This window comes from Triplophysa dalaica, chromosome 11 (genome assembly GCF_015846415.1).
Source record: "Triplophysa dalaica isolate WHDGS20190420 chromosome 11, ASM1584641v1, whole genome shotgun sequence".
Classification (NCBI taxonomy): domain Eukaryota; kingdom Metazoa; phylum Chordata; class Actinopteri; order Cypriniformes; family Nemacheilidae; genus Triplophysa; species Triplophysa dalaica.
The window spans coordinates 8201712-8225079 of NC_079552.1; the positions used below are offsets into that span (position 1 = coordinate 8201712).

General features: G+C 38.4%; 2 protein-coding genes across 5 annotated transcripts in view; one reads left to right on the forward strand and one right to left on the reverse strand.

Annotated features, from left to right (window-relative positions):
* Positions 1-1357: 1357 nt before the first annotated feature.
* On the reverse strand, positions 1358-5913 carry si:ch211-223a10.1 (putative ZDHHC-type palmitoyltransferase 6). Of its 2 annotated transcripts, none has more exons than XM_056760781.1 (10): positions 5370-5913; positions 4619-4754; positions 4411-4521; positions 4123-4255; positions 3431-3609; positions 2985-3058; positions 2732-2894; positions 2557-2639; positions 2275-2465; positions 1358-2081 (listed from the first exon to the last, which is right to left on the reverse strand). In XM_056760781.1, the coding sequence occupies exons 1-10, from the start codon at positions 5479-5481 to the stop codon at positions 1626-1628; spliced, it is 1638 nt and encodes a 545-aa protein (XP_056616759.1). In that variant the 5' UTR covers positions 5482-5913; the 3' UTR covers positions 1358-1625. The 2 variants fall into 2 exon arrangements, with proteins under 2 accessions (XP_056616759.1, XP_056616760.1); XM_056760782.1 differs by lacking the exon at positions 5370-5913 and adding an exon at positions 4867-5324.
* A 427-nt stretch (positions 5914-6340) lies between these two features.
* Positions 6341-23368, forward strand: part of wdfy4 (WDFY family member 4) — a 44237-nt gene continuing 27209 nt past the window's right edge. The window contains exons 1-27 of one of the 3 annotated variants that reach the window (XM_056760278.1): positions 6341-6361; positions 6557-6755; positions 7646-7879; positions 8829-8940; positions 9303-9409; positions 9973-10125; positions 10363-10552; positions 11701-11890; positions 13217-13377; positions 14186-14647; positions 14743-14838; positions 16308-16498; positions 17425-18020; positions 18097-18187; positions 19082-19296; positions 19417-19499; positions 19631-19850; positions 20363-20439; positions 20599-20817; positions 20945-21123; positions 21333-21564; positions 21642-21793; positions 22206-22317; positions 22437-22627; positions 22703-22855; positions 22968-23041; positions 23197-23358. In XM_056760278.1, coding sequence (XP_056616256.1) covers positions 6735-6755; positions 7646-7879; positions 8829-8940; positions 9303-9409; positions 9973-10125; positions 10363-10552; positions 11701-11890; positions 13217-13377; positions 14186-14647; positions 14743-14838; positions 16308-16498; positions 17425-18020; positions 18097-18187; positions 19082-19296; positions 19417-19499; positions 19631-19850; positions 20363-20439; positions 20599-20817; positions 20945-21123; positions 21333-21564; positions 21642-21793; positions 22206-22317; positions 22437-22627; positions 22703-22855; positions 22968-23041; positions 23197-23358 — 4673 coding nt within the window. In that variant the 5' untranslated portion in view covers positions 6341-6361; positions 6557-6734. The remainder of the gene's footprint in view (positions 6362-6556; positions 6756-7645; positions 7880-8828; positions 8941-9302; positions 9410-9972; positions 10126-10362; positions 10553-11700; positions 11891-13216; positions 13378-14185; positions 14648-14742; positions 14839-16307; positions 16499-17424; positions 18021-18096; positions 18188-19081; positions 19297-19416; positions 19500-19630; positions 19851-20362; positions 20440-20598; positions 20818-20944; positions 21124-21332; positions 21565-21641; positions 21794-22205; positions 22318-22436; positions 22628-22702; positions 22856-22967; positions 23042-23196; positions 23359-23368) is intronic. The other 2 variants (XM_056760280.1, XM_056760279.1) reach the window with 2 other exon arrangements.

Sequence of the window (23368 nt, forward strand, 5' to 3'; positions counted from 1 at the left end):
GAAATCAAGTTGGAGACTCCCACTCAATGACTTGAGGAACTGATGGGAGGAGAATGATTCTGTTAGGGCAGAATGCAGTAAACTAATCTAATAAAGCCACATCTTTAAGAAAAATGTGTTCACGTCATCAAAATTGACAAGAGTGGCTATCATGAGCGAATGCTGTTTTTTGTCCCTCTTGCACAAACACCGTGAGATCTGTATTGGTTAAAGTCTTCAATATTAATAGGGATTTTTTTTAAGCTGATGTGTGTAAAAAAAGACAAGAAGGTTGGTTGATTCACAGACACCTCTAAGGAAATGATCACTACCAATGCAGAAGTGAAAACAGAAGTGTTGTAGGCCTAAAGTGTCAATTATTCAGTCCATGTATGTCTTGTACATGTCGTCCTTGACGGAATGGTTTGTATAAAATAATCAAGAGATTTTAAAGCATTATTCAGTGCCTCCTTGCCGATCACCACTACACACAGCTGTTATGTACAGAGCAATGATTCACTGTATAGCACTGAAGACACTTTAAAGGGATAGTTCAGGAAAAAAAAACATCTCATTCTCAGATTGTTTCAAATCTGTATAAATGTCTTTGTTCTGCTAAACAGAAAGGAAGAGCCTTGGAAGAATGTCAGTAAACAAACTGACCTCAACCCTCATTTACTGCCGTAGTAGGAAAAATAAATATTATGGGAGTCAATTTTAATTTTTTGGTGAAATATAAGAAATTTACAGGGAAGAATAGCGGCTAAGAGAACCAAAATTTTAAGATGTGGTCATCTACGTTGAATCAATCCCTTGAATTTCCCACCAATAACCTTTAAAATGGGGATACTAGCAGCAGATGTTACAAAAGCACCTAAATGCAATTTTCCACTCCCATATAGACAATGATTTTGCTCTGCAGATTTCCTACTGAATGATGGTATTGCTGCAGCAAACATCAATGGAAAATTAGAAGACTAAACCAGCTTGGCAGATGATTAATGACAGACGCCCATTTTAAAGGCAGGACTGGGAATGCAGCATTCTAGTGCAGTCAGAAGTGAAGCAGCAAACCTACTGTATTATCTGAAGAATTTTAGTAATGTAATAAAACATTTTTTATAAAAAAATATATATATAAAAAAATCATTTTGTAAGCTAAAAAAAGAATATATTTTGAGAATTGTCTCTGTGGTTTTGTGTCCATTCAATGGAAGTCAATATGGATATCAATGTTCATTAAAATGTTTTTTTTTTTTGTGAAACAGGTTTGGATTGAGTAAATGATGAAAGAAGCTTTTCCTTTCACTTTGCTGTGGTTTTTACATTTTCCGACCTTGAAATCGAAATGTAAATGTAAACCAAGAATACATGCAAATTTATACCAAAAGGTTTTATTTATATTTGTCCTTTAAAAATAAATAGTAATACAAACAATTTTACAACAAATATGATGTAAAATATAAAACTGTAAGAACACATAAAAGGGCTGTACAACACTAGGATTACATTCAATATAACTTGAAAATCAAAGGCATGGCACAGATGCTGTCAACAGTGCTTCTACTAAGTTGTATCATACCGCATTATTCCAGCTAATAAAAACCTTTGTAAATTAAAAAACTAAAGTCACTTAATCTTAAAAGCTATATGTTAAAGGACTGAAAACGTCCCTGGTCTTGCTTCCCCACAAGCAGGAAAGAAATCACTGTCGCCAAGCGTTGTCTTTTGGTAGGGCATTTCTGGTTGTACCTGAAGTAGGTGGTTGTTCCCATGGAAATGGCACCAAGCTGTTCACCTAGCAACCAGCTCACCCATATAAGCGAGAGGATGCCGAGCAGAGTCAACAGAAGGACCCAGGCCTCTCTCCCAGCCCCTGAAACCCAGTCAGAGCGCTCCAGGACTGACAGCTTCATGTGGATATAAAACCCAGCACTGAAGATAAAGATGAGGTGGGCCATCATCATGGCCATGATGAAGAAGATGAAGAGACGGTGGTTGTCCCTCCCCACACACTGATTGAGGAAGAGGCAGTGGTGGTCGTAGTCTTTAATGCACACATCACACAAACGGCAGTGTTTGCAGTTGTCCACTTGGATCAGCTGGAAAAACACAACTAATGTATTTTAATGTGTGATATTTAGTGGCCTTTTTTATTGAATTGTAGAATATAAATTTGTAACAACAATGAAAAGCAACTGATAAACATCCAAAGAAACCAACCAAATCAAACTAGACCTGATGTGACTACTAGATGCTACAAATGTATTCACACCCAAATAAAGAAGTACTCACCTCACAGTAAATACAGAATCTGTACGGGCTCTCGTTGGCTTCTAGTAAGTCTCCTATGCTGGAAAACCGGGCATCGGTCTCAGCTTTGAGGAGTTGTCCTGGGTTCTGGTTTAAAACTTTCCAAAAGAGTCCAATGAGCACACAGAGATGGAACACTGCGATGTGTAACAAGGTGTGAGCTGGCCACACACGTAGGCAGTTAAGGGCTCATCTGAATATAACATCTAATGGAACCTTAAAAGTGATTTCAAATAGATGATGTAAGCATTTAGCAAAGGATATTGGGTAAAATCTTATAGATAAAACAGATTGCAGAATGAAGTATGCCGGCAGTCAGCGTTCCGAGGTAAATGGGGTTTGGTAACCTACAGGCCGAGTAAAAGCAGACAAAACGAGCATTACTTCATCAGTGACATAAGCAATACAATCTCCATACATCCGTTCCAAACTATCTAACCTCTGAAAGCTGCTCAGTCTGTGGTACTGTGATAGAATGACTTTAGCCATACAGGGAAACAGTAGCGCAGAGAAGATGCCGCCATAGTCCGCCAGAGTTGCAGATATAATGAGAACCACTGCCCCACTCAGAGATGGCAACATCAGCATCCAGAAGTACATCACTGCAGAACAAATCATTCAATAATGAGTCCTACAGCAGGTGAATATCATTATTCAATAAATTCAAACAAACCAACAAAAAACACAGGTACCATACGAGTCTTTAGGTATCACATCCTTTGGTCGTTTGCTGAATTGCATCAACATCCTGGAGAGTTGCTGATGTCTATATGAATACAATAAAGAGGACATGAAACACACTATATCATTGTATTTTAAAATAATTATATTATTTCCTGTAAAATGAAGAAACTATAAAATAACATCAGTGTAGGGAGAAACCCGTTGTAATAGATGACCGTCTGTGCCAAAATGATCTCCACATGCAATCAATACAGTAGATACAATACATCTAGACTTACTTTTTTACGTGGCACCATTTTGTACATCTACACATCTAGGAATTATTTGATATGGGACTGCTCATCCAGGCTATCTTCCTGGTGCTACCATTCTACAACTATCCTGGAGTGGGCACTACTACTTAGTAAACCTTGAGAACTAGAGCCTTTAAATTTTCCATTGGTTCTCTACAGACCTAAAAGTATTCCCCCGAATACAGAGATCTAGTGGTGTGAGGCCAGTGTGGTTTTTCATGTGTAATATGTGGAGTCCAGCACTCTTCATCAGTATCCAGCACACCTCAATCATGCCTTTCTCTGCAGCCACGTGAAGCGCTGTCGCACCCTTGTGGTCAACTGCCTCAGGTGTGCATCTCTGGGAAAAGATTTAGAGAAACATAAAGCTGAGATGGACAACACACAAGTTTCAATACTTCTACTATAGTAAGGAAAACTGCTTATGCATTTATTTGTACCGTTGAACACAAAAGGAGATATTTTGAAGAATGTAAGAAAGCTTGGTAATTTTTGCAACTATGGTAGACAATGGGGTCCAAAAACTGTTTGGTTAAATTAATTTGTCCAAATATCTTTCTCCGTGTTCATCAGAACAAAGAAATGTATGCAGATGTGGAACAACCCGCGGGTGAGTAAATGAAGACAGAATTTTCATTTTTGTGTGAACTGTCCCTTTAATACAAAGTCTGACAGTCACTGTCAGTGGCCCCATGGATCATGAACATTGTAAATTCAAGAATACTGCTGTTACAGTATTTGGTGTTTTGGGAGAGAACAAAATCAAAAGACCCTTCATTTCAGAGCCAGGGATCTTTTCCTCCACTGGACATTTTGATAAATGCATGTAAATATATGTCAAATAAAAGCTTACGTCTGCTCTTAGGAGATACTGGAGGACGTCAGTATTGCCTGTGGAAGCTGCCAAATGCAATGGAGTGATTTGATAATAATCAGCATCGGAAAAACTGAACATTCCAGTCTCCCACAGATACTGCATGGCAACACTGATAGGGAGCAACAGACAGAAATAAGAATGCATTCCTGACAATATTCTGAAGCATGCAGCAAACAACAAAATAAAATAATTATTTTGAACAATCCTTGTTTCAGAGTTCTCTGCTTTCAATACACAACATAGCTACACAACATGGTTACTTACACACTTCCACCACTGACTGCATGAAGAAGAGATGTTTTCCCTTGCTCATCCACTAGCTTTAGGTCTGCGCCATGTTGCATCATATTGTGCATGATATAGATATTGCCATTTCTGTTGGTACAACACAGTACACTAAGTCCAAAGCACTTTCTGAATTAAAAAGCAATGATGTTTCACATCTAAATCTACAGACATAAGTTTCTAGTACCTGCAGGCGAAGTGAAAAGGAGTCTGGCCGGCATCGCAAGGGATGTTTGGATCAGCACCGCTGTTTAGCAGAAGCTCAGCCATCGGACGGCTTCCATTGAGAGCAGCAAAGTGGAGGGCTGTGAAACCTCCCCATCCTGGAAAAATACAAAAAAAATTCAAAACAAGAATATTATTTTAAGCATTACACTTGAAGGTGAGCATAAACATACATTTAAAGGTTGTGTTTACAGAAAATAAATGTCCTACCAATGTATTTAGAGTTCATTGTTAAAAGATTCACTGCGACCAATGTACTGTGGTACAAAACACCAAGTTACTACACAGTAATTGTTTCTAATATAAAACAAAAATAGGTGTACATAATACAAAATATTGTGTCCATTTAAAAAAATGATAAGCATTTGAAATATTTCTGTCACATTAAAATGCATTAAATTCACAGCAGGACACTTGTTTAACATTTTTCATCAACCATAAGAAGACTAAATGAAGAGTTTGGTTTCAAAATGAGTCGACAAAAAAGCAATAGAGGGACATGAATGGAAAAGTGCATTAATTTACAACTTATTGAACATTTAGGCTTTTCTGTTATCGATAGTACTCATTAATAGATAATAAAGCAAAAAAACTTCATTCTTTTGAACAGGATCGGAAAGCTGAAAGTGAACTGTTAACAGAAGACCACTGACAGCATATTTCTTTATGGCTTGTTTACAACCACTTCTAGGACAAAGCACAAGTACACTCACCCTTTTGCTTTAGGAGTCCCCGATCGTGTTGTATTAAATGGGAAACTCTATCGATTTCACCGCGTTGAATCGATTCAAATAAACAACTTCCTGCAGCAGACCCATGCAGCATTTTGCCACAATGTATTTACGCCTTCTTCGGACTAGAGAAAAATAATAGGCTCATTATTTAGAAACATATGTCTGTCTTCAATCGGCTTGCATAGCGGAAACATTTACGTCATCTATCACTCCGTTATATCAACAAATCACTAATCCGGTAAGAGCGAATCTGAAACACGATAAGCTAATGTGGTGGTTTCTGTAAACTCCGCCTCCGTATAAAGATTGGGTTGTTGTTTATTTAACCAATAAACTGAAGCAGAAATAATTAGTCCTCCAGAGGGCGCTTGGCGGCCCAGACGCCAGCTTGTTTTTCTCACTCAAAATAGCTGTATAATTTTACATATATTACATATAAACATATTTTACTGGCATATATAGTTTAAATAAAATGATCAGCAATGTTAAAACAATTCAACAAATTCCCTTTCCTGTCATCATAAATGACTATGATTGGTCCACCCACCCCATTCCGCCTGACTCGCGTGCGTTGATTTCAAAATAAAAGCCAAATCTTAACAGAATCTAAACCACTCTTTATCCATGAAAGTCATTTCAAAAACGTATTTATAGTTAAATTGGCTACGTAATTTATTCTGAAAATTTTTAGTTACTTTAAGGAAATATTTATATGGAATTTATATGGAACCGACTGAGGTATAAGGTGTGCTTTTACTTTTTTAAACTGGTTGTATGTTTAATGTTTATGTGAGTAGCTAAATTTACCATTGTACAAACGGAACCTTAATAAAAAGTAAAGTCGTTTTAAGAGTTGTTTTGTTTCTGTGCGCAAGGTTTTATTTTGGCGCTATCTTAAAACCATCACACGGTGTCGCCATTGTTCAAAATCTGATGGGATCAATTAAAACCACAGCCAGAACAGACACTACGTACGTATCTCCTCAACCTCTTTTATGATTGGATGATTGAAAATATGAGCTTTTTTATATAAAGACAAAATAAACTGTAATTCTTAAACCTGCCTAACGTGACCCAACTGTCAGTACACACACACAGACACACACATACAGTCATACCTCCCTCGCGAAACACACATTCCTTATTCTGCTTCTTTCTTTTACTAGGAAGTGAGGCACATGACCATACGCAGCTGATGTCAGAGTTTCACAGTGTGCAAAGTTCAGACAGCAGTGTTAAGAGGCATGTCTCAGCCGGTCGCTCACTGTGCTGTGACATGGAAAGCAAGATGAAAGCCTCATTTACAACCGTGAATCTACACATGCAAGCCCCGTCATAGACAAGATGCCGCCCACCAAACAACAGGTATGTTTCTGACTGGCCGATCTGATCGGTTTTTGATCTGTCAGTTTATTGTTTATTTCGTGGCTGTGGTTACGGTGTTGCATGTGGTGGTGTTTTCATTAACGTGCATTAACACAAGCTCGTCCTGTCTCTTGGATATCACTTCAACACAACGAAGACAACAAGATAAACAACACATTTTGTGAAGTAATTTCTGAACATGATTCATTTCCCTTGAAACTCTTTCGTTCATACTTTGAGTTGATCACATTTTGAACCACAACAAGGCTGTGTTGAAGAGTTTATTTATTCATGAGCTGTTTTTAGACACTGTGCTGAATGAGGACACTGGGAGGAATGTGCAATCGAGACATTTCATTTCTTCAGGAATGTGAATTGTCCTCCCTGTAGCAAAACAAGCTTGTGCATTGACATCACAAGATCACGTTAACTTTAATGTGAACAGCTGATTGTGAGTTGCAGGAAAAAACCTCCTGCTTAGTGTTATCCTTCGCAACAGTGTGAGATTTGCTTTTCTCTTAAATACATGTTTATTGTCATCCTCGTGAGTGTCTATGTTTTATGGACTTTTCTTGTGGGAATCTTTTTTCTTTAAAGTTTTGATCATAAGTGTTTCAATCACTTAAAAGAGTTCTTATGTTTCATTTCAATATCAACATCTCAGATGTTTCTTCTAAAATTATTAAGGGTGGAAAAGATCTGAAGTGGCATATAAATGTATACAATTTGTGACGTGTCATTATCGGGTAAATGAATCTTTTAATGTGAACATTTGCAGTTTACTTTACAGAAGTCTTTACCCTTAAAAATAGTTGTTTCGTTGATTGAGGTGAACAGATTTGTGTGTGTTGTCAGTGTGGTGGTGTATTGATGTAATACCTTTCTTCAAGGAGTCAGGTGGAGAAATGGAAAGAATCACAAAGGAGAGTGGAGAACTCAGCGCTTCAGGGGAGAGTTCAGACAGCGTAGACCTGACAACAAGTCAAATTCATAGCATGGCAGATACAAATGTGGACCCATTCGTGGTTCTCAGAGATTGGCTATCTCAGCTTGGAAAAACATCCCTACAGTCACCAGAGCAAAGAGAACAAGAGCTCAATAGACTCATGCTGCTCTTCATCCAGGTACAGACCAGAACTACTTCACAGTTCATTACATACCACCAGTCAAACGTTGGGATCAACTTATTATAATATTTCAGAAAGTTTAGAAGAACAGCACGTCTTAAAGGGACAGTTCAGCCCAAAATGAAAATTCTGTAATTATTTACTCACCATGAAGTTGTTCCAAACTTCTACGGAGCACAAAGAAAGATATTTAGATATTTAGAATAATGTTTGTAACCAAATAGTTCTGGGGAACTGTTGACTCTCATAGTGGGGGAGAAACTACAATGGTAGTCAATAGTGACCCAGAACTGTTTGGTTGCACACATTCTTGCACTTGTTCAACAGAACAACGAAATGAATACAGGTTTGGAAAAACTTGAGTAAATAATGACAGAATTTTCATTTTTGCGTGAACCTTCCCTTTAAAAGCAGAATTGAAAGCAGACATTTCTATTTACATTTTAGCTTCTTTACAGCGGCCAGTCTGTACAGGAATAAATGACCTGAAGAATGTCCAACGAAACCTTTTGCACCACATATTAAACTCAAATCTTCAATTTCCTGTGTCAAGGGGATCGGTCCTAAGAGGACAATTGATCTGTTTTGTGACTGTTTTGACATACACCCTTGACCTACTAAAATGTAATCACGCTCATAGACTTAGTGTTTGTGTGTGTGTTTTCTGGAGTTTACACACGTGTGAATGATTATCACTCCTGCATTCCTGCGGGTATTTGACCAACTACTTAGTAAAGACTAACACTTCACATTCACTTGAAAAACACAAACTTATCTTTATCTATTTGTCTTGGGTGAAATACTTTCACTGTTTATTAAAACGTACATTTCACATGTTTCTATGAAATCCTAATTTATGTGGAATGCTCACTTTGTCATGTTTTTATATTTTGTTCAGAATCTTTGATGTTTTTCAAGCAGAAATGACACTCTTCATTTTCATAAGGTCTCAGAGAGTGACTGCAACCTTGGTGATCTGGACCTCCAGGGTTTGGCACTGGAAATCGGAGTAGCTTTTGTCTGTCATGTACAACAAAGGGTGTCGGAGAAGCCTGCAGGTACCCGCATGAAGCATACCATTGTTAATGTATAAAGAGGTAGTTTATTAGTGTCATGCGTTAATCGGTTGCATTAGCAGTGTTTTTATAGGTCAAATAAAATATGAACAGAGAGATTCTGTTGTTATTTGAAGGGAAGTAGCTCACTTCTTCATTTTGCAGATATGTGGCATGCGATGCTATAAGTTTAACTTTTGAATACATTCAGTTTAATGTTTAACCTACCGATTGGAAAAGGTTTGCATTTTGATATTTAGTTTATTCTGAGATCGTAAAAAACGATCTGAAACCTTCTGCTGTCTGTTGTGTGCTCATGAGAGGTCTATAGCTGTAACTATTCGTCTGTTGGTTTTGTGGTCCAGAGGAAGCCCGATTTGAATTGGAGCAGTTCTTTCAGAGGTCAGAGGGCAACAGCAACAAAGGATGGGTTCTACCAAAATCAATATGTCTTTTGTCCAACAGAGACTCTGTAAGTTCCCCAATAATTTATAATTTATGCAGTCAGCTTGCAGTGGAGTTTCTTAATTTACTCCTTCCTGAATTAATGTCATGTAAGACTTTAAGGAACAGTTCACCCAAAAACGAACATTTCCATGTTCCTAATGTTCCAAAAGATATTTAGAAGAATACTCGTATCCAAACAGTTCTTGGCCACCATTGACTGCCACTGTAGGAAATTTTTCTTTCTTCAGTAAAACATAAAATAAGATATTTTAAAGAATGTAGTTAGGCAAAAAGTCCTTGGGTACTTTCCGCTGTCATTTTTCCTACCACAGATTTGAAAAAACTTGTGGGTGAGTAAATGATAACAGAATTTGTTTTGGGGGTGAACTCTCCTTTAAGGGAACTACATACTATGAGAGCATAATTTGATTGCTCAACACTGGGTTATTGCTGTAATTATATTGCCAGTGTTTGGCTTATAACTAGACATTTATAATCATGCAAATAGTTGAAGACAAAGAAGCATCTGCTGTCTGGTTTTATTTTATACTTCAGTGCTCAGAATCCCATTTTTTTTTTCTTTGACAGGAGGTTGGTGCTATGATCAAGGCAGGTGTACCTGCTGCTTTAGTCAAGTGCCTGTATCTGTTTGTGGCTTTACCTCCCAGAAAAGTGAACTGTAACTCTCCAGATGATGTGGAAGAGGAAGTCAAATGCTCTTTTCAGGACACTTTTATTGAGGTAATTACAAGTTGTGCTAATAAAAGGTAGGATGAATGTTTTCCATATTTTAAATGATCCCAAAAAAAAAATGTGCATGTTTAACTTAAGTTAGTTTGCTTGAATATCTGAAAAAGTTTCGAAATGTATTTAATATCAAAGCATTCAAGTTAATGTATAAATGAAAAATAAATTTGCAAGTCTTAGGCTCAAAACACAGAGATGATAAAGATAAGTTTGTGTTTACGCTTTTCTCAGGCGATCTTGCAGCTGTGCAGGCGGGTATGTTTTGTAGAAGTTCTGGTGGAGACGCAGGAGCTGTCAAATGTGATCATCTCTCTGTCCCTCCTGTGGGATCAGTGCAGCCCCTCATGGAGACGGCAGGCATCTCGTGTGCTCAGAGCAGTGTCTGCTGCACAAGCTCATAACACTGTACCTGCGCTGCAAGGTGAAAAACTTGCCTATTGCATCAGATTGCATTTTTCATTCATTCATGTAGTTTTTGAGGGAATGTGGGTAATAATAAAAACATTTGTCAGTAAGCTGATTGTTTGCAGATATTTTGACAGAAAAGGACCCTACTGTAAACATGGACATTAAAGTGGCCGTAACTCAGACAGTTTTTTCATATCTCGACGCATGTTAATCTTGATTATTTACATAATAGTATCACACCCTTCAAATATCAGTAGAGTCTTTAGTGATCACAATCATAAAAGACAGATACAGGTGTGCGATTATTTCTGAAAACATACGGTGGGGAGGGGTAGGCGGAACTAAAGCACATGAACACCCATTGCCAACAACACGAAGACATCAGTTTTACTCACCGCGTGCGGTACATGTCCGGCATCTTTTAGCGCTGGGACCGCTCCATCTATCAGTTTCAAACAATCTCCAAATCCAGTGTTATATCCACCGTTCATATCACATTCATCACCCAAATGCAGTGAACAAACACACACAGCAGAACTTTGCGAACGTAGTCCTCGCTCTCTCTCTCTCCTGCGCACAAGTGAAAGTGGCGTGTGCACACCGCTCTCGTTAGTTTACAGGTGGGCGTGCCGCATGCATTTCCCGGGAGAATTTTCCAATAAGGGACCAAGAAAAGTTGTTACGAAACGGATTTTCATGTTTGAAAAAAACTTTCCGAAACCTATACGAACCCTGGGGGAGTGTATCTAGCACAGAAATACGTCAAACTTGTTTTTTGACCATGTTAAGGATAAGAAGCCAGCATATTTAACGCTGTAAATAAGTCAGAATGCATGAAACACCGTTGCTTACCCCCTTTAATGATATAACATTTGCTTTTACATGATAGGTGTTTAATGCACTCAGCTGTTCCCGACCTCATTACATAACATTGTTTTTATCTGGAGATCTGCTCCTTCAAGTCGGACATAAACTTATTCCATGTCTTAAAGTTTCATTCAGGAAATGCCAGAGACAATTAGAACACATTTACACACTAATGTAGGGAATTCTAGTTTCCTGTTTGAACAAAGTTTAACATGGATAATGTTCTATTAATCTCTGTAGAGTATAGAACATTGCATGAGTTGTTTTTAAATAGATTCTTGTATCTGTCTTTAGCTAGTAATTGCATGAAGATCTGCATCCAGAACATGCATAACATCCGTGATAAGGTCCCTGGGCATGTTCTAGCCGAGGTGGTCGTGAGTGTTTTCAGTTTCGTGAAGGACTCTTATCCTGTCAACCCTGCTCTTTTCGAGGAGTTTGAGAGCAATGATGCCTATGACATCCTACAAACCGCCTTGTCACGGTAAGTTCATGCCTTTCTTGGCCTATTATTGCAATAAATAGGGAGTATGACTAAATATTGCACAAGTGTCACACACTGAAAGTTTAAACGCCTCCGATGGCTTGTGTGCATGTAGGTTGATTACCACCACCATCTCGGAAACGGGGAAAATTTGCTTAAAACGATCTTAGGTACTTTCCGTTCCCTTCTGTGACTCGGTTGTCTTTTTTCATCCTCTTCTCTTGCTGCAAACATCTTTCAATGAGGTAGAATCGAATGGCAAATTTAGCTCAATCACATTTGCGACCATGCCAGCTCTCTCGTAACTCGCTGTGTTCCTGCACTTTCTCACAGCAAGGGTCATTGCTTAAGTTGTCCCGCTATGATGTACTATAGTGATTTTTATATTGTTCCCCGAAATATAAAATAATTTTTACAATTCTGATTTGCAGAAATAATATAGAGCATCTTAAAAATTCATTAACATCTAATCAGCTGTCTAAGTTTTTCTAGACACTGTATGCATGGTCAGAAAAAATTCAACTAGATGTTTTGGTTTTTACTTAAGGTTCTTATTTTTCATGTGAATTTTTGTTTATTCATATTTAACAGTTTTTATTGGTATTTTAATATTTCTATTGAAGTTTTTATTTATTTATTTATTGTTGTTAATTTTTTTATCATTTTAGTGCCTTTACTTACTAATCACACTTTATTGATAAGGGAACATTTCTAATAATTTTTCTTTAAAGTTGAAAAAATGTATATTTATATATACCTGCACTGGTTGCCTCTTTTTTTCATAATATCTTTTTTATTTGATTGGTTACTTTGCAACAGTCAAGATGGCAAAGTGCTTTAGACCGTTTCATCAGACGCCAACGCGCCTGACCCCCAGCTAACTTCCGGTTTGTGTTTGGCTAGAGTCTTATAATATGACTTTTTACCGGAAGTTCAGTTAGGGTCACAAAAGTGCATGTGCGCAGTAACGTTTGTTTATGTTGTTAAGATGAAACCCTCTATAGAACTAATCTTGAATTTATTCAATTCACCGAATAGTTTTAAATAATTTTAAGTTTTACAACGTTAATAACCTGGTTTGTGAGTGTCAACTTTACAAAATAATTTTTGTAAAATTCTTCTCCTATAATCCTTAACAACTGATAAAGTCATGAAGCATGTTAAGATGTCTGGAAACAGCTAGAACTAATGGCCATTCTGTAATGTGTTCAAAACTTTATAAGTGTCCATAACAGTGTTTATAGTGCTGTGAGTTATTTTTGTTCTAGGCTGTTATCAAACGTAAAAAAAAAACTTAAAATAGTGCAATGTTTTTGTATTTTGCAGCTGTGAAGAGGAAGTGACAGAGGAGCACTTCCTGGCCATTCAAGACCTTTTAGCCCTCATCGCATCATTTACTCTTTTTGGCAAGGCTGAGTTAAAAGTGGCCATATGTGTGAACAACCCTCAGCCGCCTGGTTTTAGGTTCGACCCCACCCTGACTAAAGGTAAACCTACACGACAGACTTTGAGTGCCACACTGCATCTCTGCTCCGCCACCTCAAGTTAACGCCACAGAAAAGGCAATTATGTCCAGGATGATGAAGTGTAGCTCTCCTCACTAACCCAGTTAAGACACCCTGCATCCATTCTCCTCATCCGCATTACAATCCTCCATTCATCACCACCAGAGCACCTCACTCCTGAGAGAGAAACACTGCCCCTTTTATAGCCTTATTTCATTTGCGCTTGATGTGATTTTAATTTTGTGTGATTCAATCTTATTACCCTATGCAGCTATATTTATTTACCATAAACTCACTGCATTTTTGTCCAAGGAGCCAATCGGTCTTTAATGTTTTGACACATTTGGATGTTGGTATTGATCTAAATGCGGTTTACTCTCATTCATGTGTTCCTTGTAACAGAGTTTGAGTCAGTAGAAGTGAGAATAACTCAATACAGATGTAGAATTTGGTATTTGCATGAGACCTTGTGTTGTTCGTAATGTCATGATATGAATGATGCACTTTGTGAAACATGGTTACAAATATTACGCAAGAACTATTGAATGAATGTCAATGTAATTACAAAATTATATAACATAACATAATGCACATTTGTTTATTCCTTTTACTAAAAGTGGGAGAATTTGTCATTTTTTTAATAATTATATTATTTGCTATTGTGTTTTTTTATCTACTCTTTGCTAAGATATTTTTCACTTTAATTTTAATAATAATTTCAATAATTTGTATTAAATATATAATTGCATTGTTACTTTTTCTGTCATAACACAAGTGCCTTAATATCCAGGTTCATCTGTTAAAAACCTCACGGCCTTTCAAATCATCCAGTCCTCCTTCCTGCACTCCAGCAACACTGTGATCTGCAGCCAAATCCTTCGCACCATCCAGATGATCTGGTCTTTGGAAAAGGCAAACTTCTTCCTGTTGGAGTGGTCTCTTCAGTCTCTGGCTCAACTGGCTGAATGTATCTGGCAGAAATCTCCACCCGTTCACCTCATTTTCTTTGAACTGCTTGAGACGGTCATCTTCCAGCTCTCTTATATCCCACACGAGACCATCAAAAAGGTGCAGGCAGTGGTGAGGCAGGGCTGTTCAGAGGCCTTTAGCATCACAGCTCTGGAGTGTTTCTACCGACTCATTATGAATAGTGGATTGTTGTCAGATGTCCTGAGTGATAGTGGACTGATGGAGCAGCTGTTGTCTGAGCTTAAAAGAAGAGCTAAGATTATCAGAAAGGCTGGGGTTGCTGGTGAGGTTTACACTATATTGACACATCACAGTAGCAGGTACACTGAGATGCATAATCAAATGCATAATTTGATCTGAGATGTAATGTCTTTACAGTAAATGAAGAGGACACTGATGATCATGAGAGGAGGTTGACCACCAACATTCTGGATGTAGTTGCAGCTCTGGCAATGCAGTCGATCAGAAACACTGGTTGGTTAAATTAGTTGTTATTTTTTGTAATTAGTTTTTTTTGTGCAGGTTTTGGTGGGAAATTTAAAGCAAGGTTGAATTTGTTAACAAAGCTATTAGTGCTACATTCTGAAAAATAAAATGCGTTACAACCAAGCGGCAACCTTGCGATCTTTCTCGTGAAGTCAACACAGAAGTGATTTAAAGGGGTCATATGACATGGCTAAAACAAATATTATCATTTGTTTTAGATGTAATGCAATGTGTACACAAGATTTAATGTTCAAAACGCTGTATTTTCCACATACCGTGCATGTTTGTAGCTAAAATGGTGTGATTTTTTACAAAGCTCATCGCTCTGAAAAGCAAGGTGTGCTATGATTGGCCAGTTAACCAGTGCGTAGTGCGTAGTGATTGGTCGAATAATGCAAGCGTGTGACGGAAATGTAACGTCTCTTAGCATATTTGGAACATATTTGGTAAGCCCACCTTACTTGCGTATACATTTGGGTGGTCTTAGTCAAATCAACTGTGAGGAGGGTGAATTTTTTAATAGTTTACCCTTTTAACTTAAGCCTAAAAATTCAGCAAAGTAGATGCGGGGCAACCACGCGCCTCAGCTCCAACCACGTCCCGGCTCTTTGCTCATTTTCGATTATCCGGGAGTGACGCGCTGCTAAGATGGCAACGGCCAACTCCGCCCACTTTAAGCTTTTAAACAGCTCCTCAGAAACCTACGTGTGACGTCATAGACACCACGTCCATGTTTTGTACAGTCTATGACAGGTGACAACATACACGATAAACCTGTGACAACTGATTGTGTGTAGAAATTTGTGAATTAAAGGCATTCTAATGATGTGTTGTACTCAAAATGCTAGTTTAGCATTAAACTTCGCTGTTGTAGGAGCAATATGGAGATTTTAGCGCCATCAAGATGTTGTGAATTGCAACTAGTGACTCACTCCACCCATACTACATTTACATTTACATTTATGCATTTGGCAGACGCTTTTATCCAAAGCGACTTACATTGCTTTATCCCATACATTTTACATAGGTATTTGCAATCCCCTGGGATCGAACCCACAACCTTGTGTTGTTAACGCAATGCTCTTACCACTGAGCTACAGGAAATACTATTTCGAAACACTATTGCGACTCTCACAGGACAAAGATGTCGTCATGTTTTCACTTATTTGCCAAGGGGATAACGTAATCATGAAACGTGTTCTGTAGAGCAGTTTGTCTGTTTAGGGCTACAATATGGTGGATTCCATTCAAAGGACCCGCGATGTATGTAGATAGAAATAGCTCATTCTAAACTCATTTTAAAATAATCTCACTGCAAATGTTTAATTTCAGTTGAAGTGAAGCTCAAAATAATTTCATTTATGCTATTTTGAATTATTTAAGCACAAGTACCACTTAAACTAAAGTGCAGTACACAGCTAACTTGTGAAAATCATGACATTTGATTGTTTCAACAGTGCTCATCCGGGATTTGGGGATGATTCCCTATGTGAAGATCTTCATAGATGTCGAGCACTTCCGCAGTCCCACTCTTTGCATTCTGGAGCAGCTCTCAGAGGTGAATCCAGAGGAATACATGAGCACAGCCATCGGAGCTCTCTGCTCATCCACGGAGAGTGAAATCAAACTCAAACGGGACCTCCTGCAGGTACAAACTACATCATGTTCAGATGAGCTTCGTCCCTATCAGACGTGTACTTTATCTGTATTTCTGTTCTTTTGCTTTTTGCCATCTTAATACTTTTTTACTTTTCGGAGTCGCGGTTCTTTTCACGCAAACCGATTTTAAAATAAAAGTCACAGTTGCAAAGCATGATGGGAATATAATAAGAAGGGCTTCTGCTAAAACTAAGCTATGTGTTCATGTGGTCACTACATATCCGTAAATGCAACTTCCGTTCCTAATTCTAACAAATTATAGCCTGTTTAAAGCATAATGAGCTAGTGAATTTATTACATCAGCTTTTGAGAGCCCGATTGCATTATAGCCAAATTCAGATTGATTTGCTAATATACACTTAGCTGTTAACTCAAGCTTCATTCGATTAAGCCTGTAGCCGTGCGGTGCGACACTGAGAAAATTATGAGCAATATCAGATCAGAAAATGTGAGAGAAATCCGATTACGCATAACTACGTTATTCAGTTACTGTACACGTCCATTTTTTAGATTTGAGCGCAGGAATACTAACCTGCAGACCATTAAAGTGTAACTGGGTTACGGCTGCTGGCAATTGGATTCGCCCCTAGCACTCTCCGAAATGTGTCAAAGCCATTCTGATTACTTCTATTGGTGCTAATTAGGTTTGGGCTTCATTTTATGACACATTAGCTGTTTGATATATTAGCATGCTTTATTGAATAAGGGCTAATGCATTTTGTGCCAGACTCTTCGAAACGGGAGACCCCTCCTTTCTCCTTTTTGGGGTGACGCATAATTTCTGAAGAGAACAGATACACCTCAAAGATTCCCTACGAAGCCACATGATGGAAAACTGAATGTTTTTTTCTCTTGATACTGATAAGTTGCGTAGAGATGGTTGTAATATTCTTATCTTTACATCTTGCCTCGCAGTCTATTATGAAAGTTCTGGAGAACCCGAACACTTGGAATTCCTTCCGCACCGCAGGAGGCTTCACCGGACTTCTCTCTATTGTTGTGGACATGGAGGGAGCTCTGCTGGAACGGCCGATGGGAGTATGGGCCCCGCTCAGTCGCCAGAGCATCGTAGACCTGCTCCTCCTCACCTTACACACAATCGCACTCGCCGTGCATGTGCATCCGGTTAACAACCACTTCTTCAACACCACCGGTCTCTGTGAGAAGTTGGGTGAGGCTCTGTTGCAGCTTGGCTGTTTTCAGACAGGCGTCCATGTAGAAACGGATAAAGACGCCTCTAACTGCAGGAGTTTCCAGCAGTTTGTGGAAATGGCGGAGAGGCCGGAACCTCAGCTGCCGCCACCTTTACGCGACTGTGTGAAGCTGCTGGGATTCCTGGAGCAATTTGCTACCGGTGTGAGCCTGGTTGCAGATTCATGTGCAGGCCTGCAGGAAAATAGTGAGAGGGGTGCGAGTCAGATCACAGTGGCGGGTCAAAGGGGAGCAGGGATGTCCAATGAGGACGAGACTCGGAGTCAAACCACTGTGTCAGTATCTACAGAGTCTGGAAGGTAGGCACCTTTAAAGGAGTGTATTTTCTGCCTAAATGTAGAATAAGTATGTTAAATACAATTTTCCCTTTTACAGGGTTTATTGTGACCTCCCTATTCTTCATCCTGGAGCTGTTAAACTCCTCATGACTCTCCTGCCTAGTATTTATTGTCCTAGTGACCCTCATGTGAGTAAAAACCATCATATGTCATATCCTAATCATTTTAAAAGGACAGTTTACCCAAAAACTAAAACTCTGTCTTCATTTACCCACCCTCGAATTGTTCCAAATCCATTTCTTTGTATGGTTGAACACAGAGAAAGATATTTAGAAAAATGTATCCAAACAGATCTTGGGCACCATTGACCACCATAGTGGGAAAAATTACAATGTTAGTCAAAAGTGCCACAGATCTTTTTAATTTCTACATTCTTCAAAATATCTTCTTTTGTTTATATCAGAACAAAAAGAAATTATACAGATTTTGAACAATTTGAGGGTGAGGAAATAAAGTCAGAATGTTCATTTTGGGGTGAACTGTCCCTTAAATATTTTACACACTTCATACATAATACGTATAAGAAAATTGTCATCCCAGCTATCCCATTCAAAACCACTAAAATGTTCTGTGATTAGCTGTGTTTACACAAAAATAAATAGTTAAGTCATGTAATGCAGTGTTTGATATTTAGGCCTTTTATATAGGCTATGAGAAAAAAGTATTATAGAGTATTATAATTTGAAGGCTTTATTTTTACATGACATGTTCAATGAATGTTGGTTAAAAATAAAATGTATTTGTGTCCATTTAAATAAGGTTCTCTAAAAGGTTGCTCAAAAATGTTAAAAGTAATGTCAAGAGCATTTAGCAGTGACATAATTTTGCTAAAATGCCATAAAACATTATTTTTCCGTTGTTAGTGAAATATAAAAAAAAATAAGGAACATCGTTATACTAACTTAATTGGAATATTAGTAAAACATTATTAGAACATGTTTTTTAGTTTGTTATAGCAAAACATTAACAGGTTTTCATTTGGTCTGCGCAAATATTACAATGTAGGTATTTCTCTCTTGTAGTTGTCTGAGGAGCTGCAGTTGTCTATAGCTTATCATGTTCAGATTCTAGTGAAGTCAGAGAGAAACAGACAGATCATGTGTGAGTTTGGTCTGCTGTCCACACTGCTGACTCACTGCAAACACATCCTCATGGACATCAACAGCTCACTCTACCTGCCTGTAGTTCGGATCCTGGAGAAACTCGCTTCACAGGCCATGGATCACAAGGACCTCAGGTGTGCATGAGTTTTTTTTTACATACTCAAGGTTTCCATTAGCAGAAGTGGAATAATAGAATCGTTAAATACTGTAAATGTACGTTTTTATACTTTATACAATTGTGTGCTTTATATCAGGCAGTTCCTGTGTCTTGGAGATCCTCTGATGTGTAGTGGAAACAATCAGCCTTCAGTCTCCTGTGAAGAGGCCCCTTGCCCACGTACGCTTCAGTCCTTTCGGACCTTTTTGGCTCACTTCCTGTTTCAAAATCATCATTTTGATCATTTAAATATGCAAGTTGATTCAATGTTTTATGTTAACGTCTGATATGTTCTGCTATCGATTACACAGACAAGAACAAAGAAACTGAAGACGTTGAAAATAAACCTTCTAAAAAGACAATGAAAAGAAGTTTTAGCTTATTGAAAACATCTTCGGGCAGTGGGACAGTAGTTCCTCTTCACAGAATCATAAGCCTCGTCTCCTTCACTTCACCACGGAGCTTTCGACCACACAAAGTCTCCATTACCCCTTCTTTTGTTGAGTTTGACATGACAGACAGTGGCTATGGGTAATGCACATTTGTCCTTTTCAGAGTTTTTGTAAATGATTTATTTACAAAAATGCAAAATAATATATTATACAAAATAATATACAGAACTATGTCTTCAGAGCTGTATAAAATGTTTTTATTACGTTAGAATGAGCTACTTTTACATCCTACATGTAGCATACTATATTTACATACTCGCATACATGGAATTCTCCATGTTGTTTCTACAGTAGCCCTAAACAGACAAACTGCTCTTCACAGCACATTTCGTAAATACGTTATCTCCTTCGACAAAGAAGCGAAAACATGACGACATCTAAGTTTTAGTGTCAGCCACCATAGTGCTTCAAAAAAGGAGGGGTGGAGTGAGTCATTAGTTGCAGTTCGGAACCTCACCTCTAGATGCAGCTTAACTTCATACACTGGACCTTTAAACACATTCATGATTTTTTTGATTTTCTGGATTGAACATCATTTTAAAGCAGACTCATTTATTCTGTTTAATGAGTGAGAGCTTTTCTGCCTCTCAGGTGTCTATTTCTGCCATCTCTTGCTACAGTGAAGGGTGTCAGTGCAGACTTCATCTCCACTGGCGGCTTGGGCACCGGTAAGATACATTCAGTAGAACTGGCTGCTTTTAAATCACAAAACACTGAAATTTGACATATGGAACATTTGACATTGGAATGATGTATGATAAACTCCCTCAGAAATCACTTTAAACGTATAACTATAACTAAACATTCACATCTTGTTTACTCCACAGACTGCAGAGGTTTTCCTCCTTCAGCCGGCCTGTCGTTCTCCTGTTGGTTCATGATCTGTCGGTTCAGCTCGGCTTGTGATTCTCACCCTGTGCGTCTGCTCACCGTTGTGCGCCATATGTCTCGTGCGGAGCAGCAGTTCAGCTGTCTGTCTGTCAGTATATCTGCCACTGACGGCTGCTTGGTGATCTCCACTGAAGAGGAAGCTTATCAGTTTTTGGGTAAACTAGATTTTCACATTTAAGTGAGCTTTATGGAATATGGATCGCTGCAGTTATTGGTTGGTTTACACTTATAGACTAGTTTACGACATGGAGTGTCATTTATTTGTATGTTTTTTTTGGACAGATATGATGGAACCAGAGGTTCAGTCTCCCAGTACGCTGTCATCCTCAGTGCGGATAAAATGTTCCCAGCACTTACTATCTGCTCAGTGGCACCATCTTTGTCTTGTTATGGCCAAAGGAATCAAGAAGAGCTGTCTGGTCACGGTTTACATAAATGGAGCAGCAGTCGGAACAGCGAGGGTTGGTAGTCATTAACTCAAAGAAATGACTATTTTGTCTGCATTTATTCACCTTCATGAGTTTCCAAACTCTCACAGGTCATATGAAAGAACTAATACGATTTCATGTGTTTGTCCCTTTAAGCTATCATAGATATTGTGCACGTGTCATGTGGACTACTTTTAGGATTCACTTTCAGAAGTTGCATGCCTGTGTGTATTTCTTTGCAGATGAAATATATTCAGCCATTTCCTGGTCCGTGCATCTCAATGGATCCCTCTGCAGTCATTGACGTGTGTGGGATTATTGGCACTCCATCAATATGGAAACAGCACGCTGCTCTGATCTGGCGGGTCGGCCCTACATACTTTTTCGAGGAAGTGTTGAGTTCTGAATATGTGGAGAGCATATATGAACAGGGCACCAACTACATTGGAAACTACCTTGCTCTTAGTGTTCCAGGTAAAAAATGACGTCTGTCTTGTATGAAAATGCTCAATACAGAATTTTGTAGAAACCATTTTTATGTGTTTTATCAGAAGGGGAGGCAGATGATGTGATGTCGCGTATTAGGATCGTCTCACCGGAGAGAATTTCCTTTGCCATGAACCCAGCGGTATCCACGGTCACAACAGTAGCAGATTTAAGAGACCAATTCAATGAAGTGGATTGTCGCCTTATAGCTAAAGAGGTAGAGTTTTCATTTATTTTTTAATGATTTACTTAAAGGAAGACTTAAAAGTTATTTGTTTATTTGATCTATAAAACGTTTGTAGAAATGTGTATTTCCCAGTCATTTATTAAAATTATGATATTATTAAGAGTTGGCTGTGCTGGTCAAGTGATCATGGTAGTCCTAATAAGATGACATGCTTCATATACTGTAAAGTATAACAGCTTTTATTAGTCAACTGATATCACATGATTCAAAACATGTTTTTTTTCATTTTATATGTATATATATATATATATATACACAATATAAAAAAGATGCTCACTTTACGCTTTTTTACTTGTCATTTTTTTATTGGACTGTTGGACTGTTATCTATTGGACGATGTCTTGATTTTTTATATTTGAATAATCTATTCCTTTGTTCACAGATGGGGATTACATCACGTGACAACTGTACTCCTGTCTTCCTGGCCCATAACATCAGTCAGAACCTCAGCGGAACTGCCCGGACAATAGGGGCAGCCCTGGTTGGTTGTTTTGGTAAAAGCCATAAATCCACTAACTATTGTTTTCAAGCGCCTTCTCCAAATCCCAAACCTGACTGCCACATCTGTAGTGTAACTTCTGTCGGGCTAATTTTACACCACCTTGACTTCCAGGAGTAAGAACTTTCAAGTCATGCAGTGCTGCTAGTAGCTTCCAGTATGTTGGTGGACCTGCAGCCGTTCTGAGCTTGGTGGCGATGGCCTCAGACGATGATTCCTTGTATGCTGCTGTCAAAGTTCTTCTCTCTGTTTTGGAGACAAACTCTGTGATGGAGCAGGAGATGAAACGAACCAATGGCTATAAGGTAATGTTGTCAAATGCAGTTCATCATAAATTGCGATGCATGAAATCCAAGCTTGACCTGTTTTTTTGTCGTCAGCTCTTGTCCTTCCTGTTGAAGATGAAGTCTCAGCTGGTCAGCAGTAGAATTTTTAACCTTATTCTGGCCCTTGTGGGCACAATGGAGCTGGGCAGTGATGCTTTTTACATCCCGAACATCATAGCTTTCCAGGACGTCCTCTGTGACTTTGAGGTCAGTTTTGGATTGGTGTGGTAGTCAGTCTTTCCTTACATAATGTAACACATTAAGTGCAACTTTTAACTGTGTACTTTAAGATGGTTTGTTATTTTTCTTTTCTTTGTAGGTGTGGCAGAACACTCCAGAAAATCTCGACCTTCGAGTTTTAAACCATTTATCTGATCTCCTTAAGTCATCAAGGTATGAAATACTGACATGTTAAGTCATTGTGATGTTCTTTTTGTAGGGTGTTGTGTAAAGTGATGTGAAACTCATGATCAGCTTCCTCTTTTTCAATCATGCATAAACCTTCTTACAGGAAGCAAACTTGACTGAATATTTTTGTCCGTTGTTAGTGGGAGTCAAAAGAATGCTGAGGTCATGCATAGACTTAACGTGATGGGCAATCTTCTGATCGTGCTGCATGGCTCCAGTGTGACCCGTAGGAAGGTGTTAATCATCTGTAGCATCATAAGATCCCTCCTTGAGGAACATTTCAACACCACAGACATCAAGAGGCATGGAAGC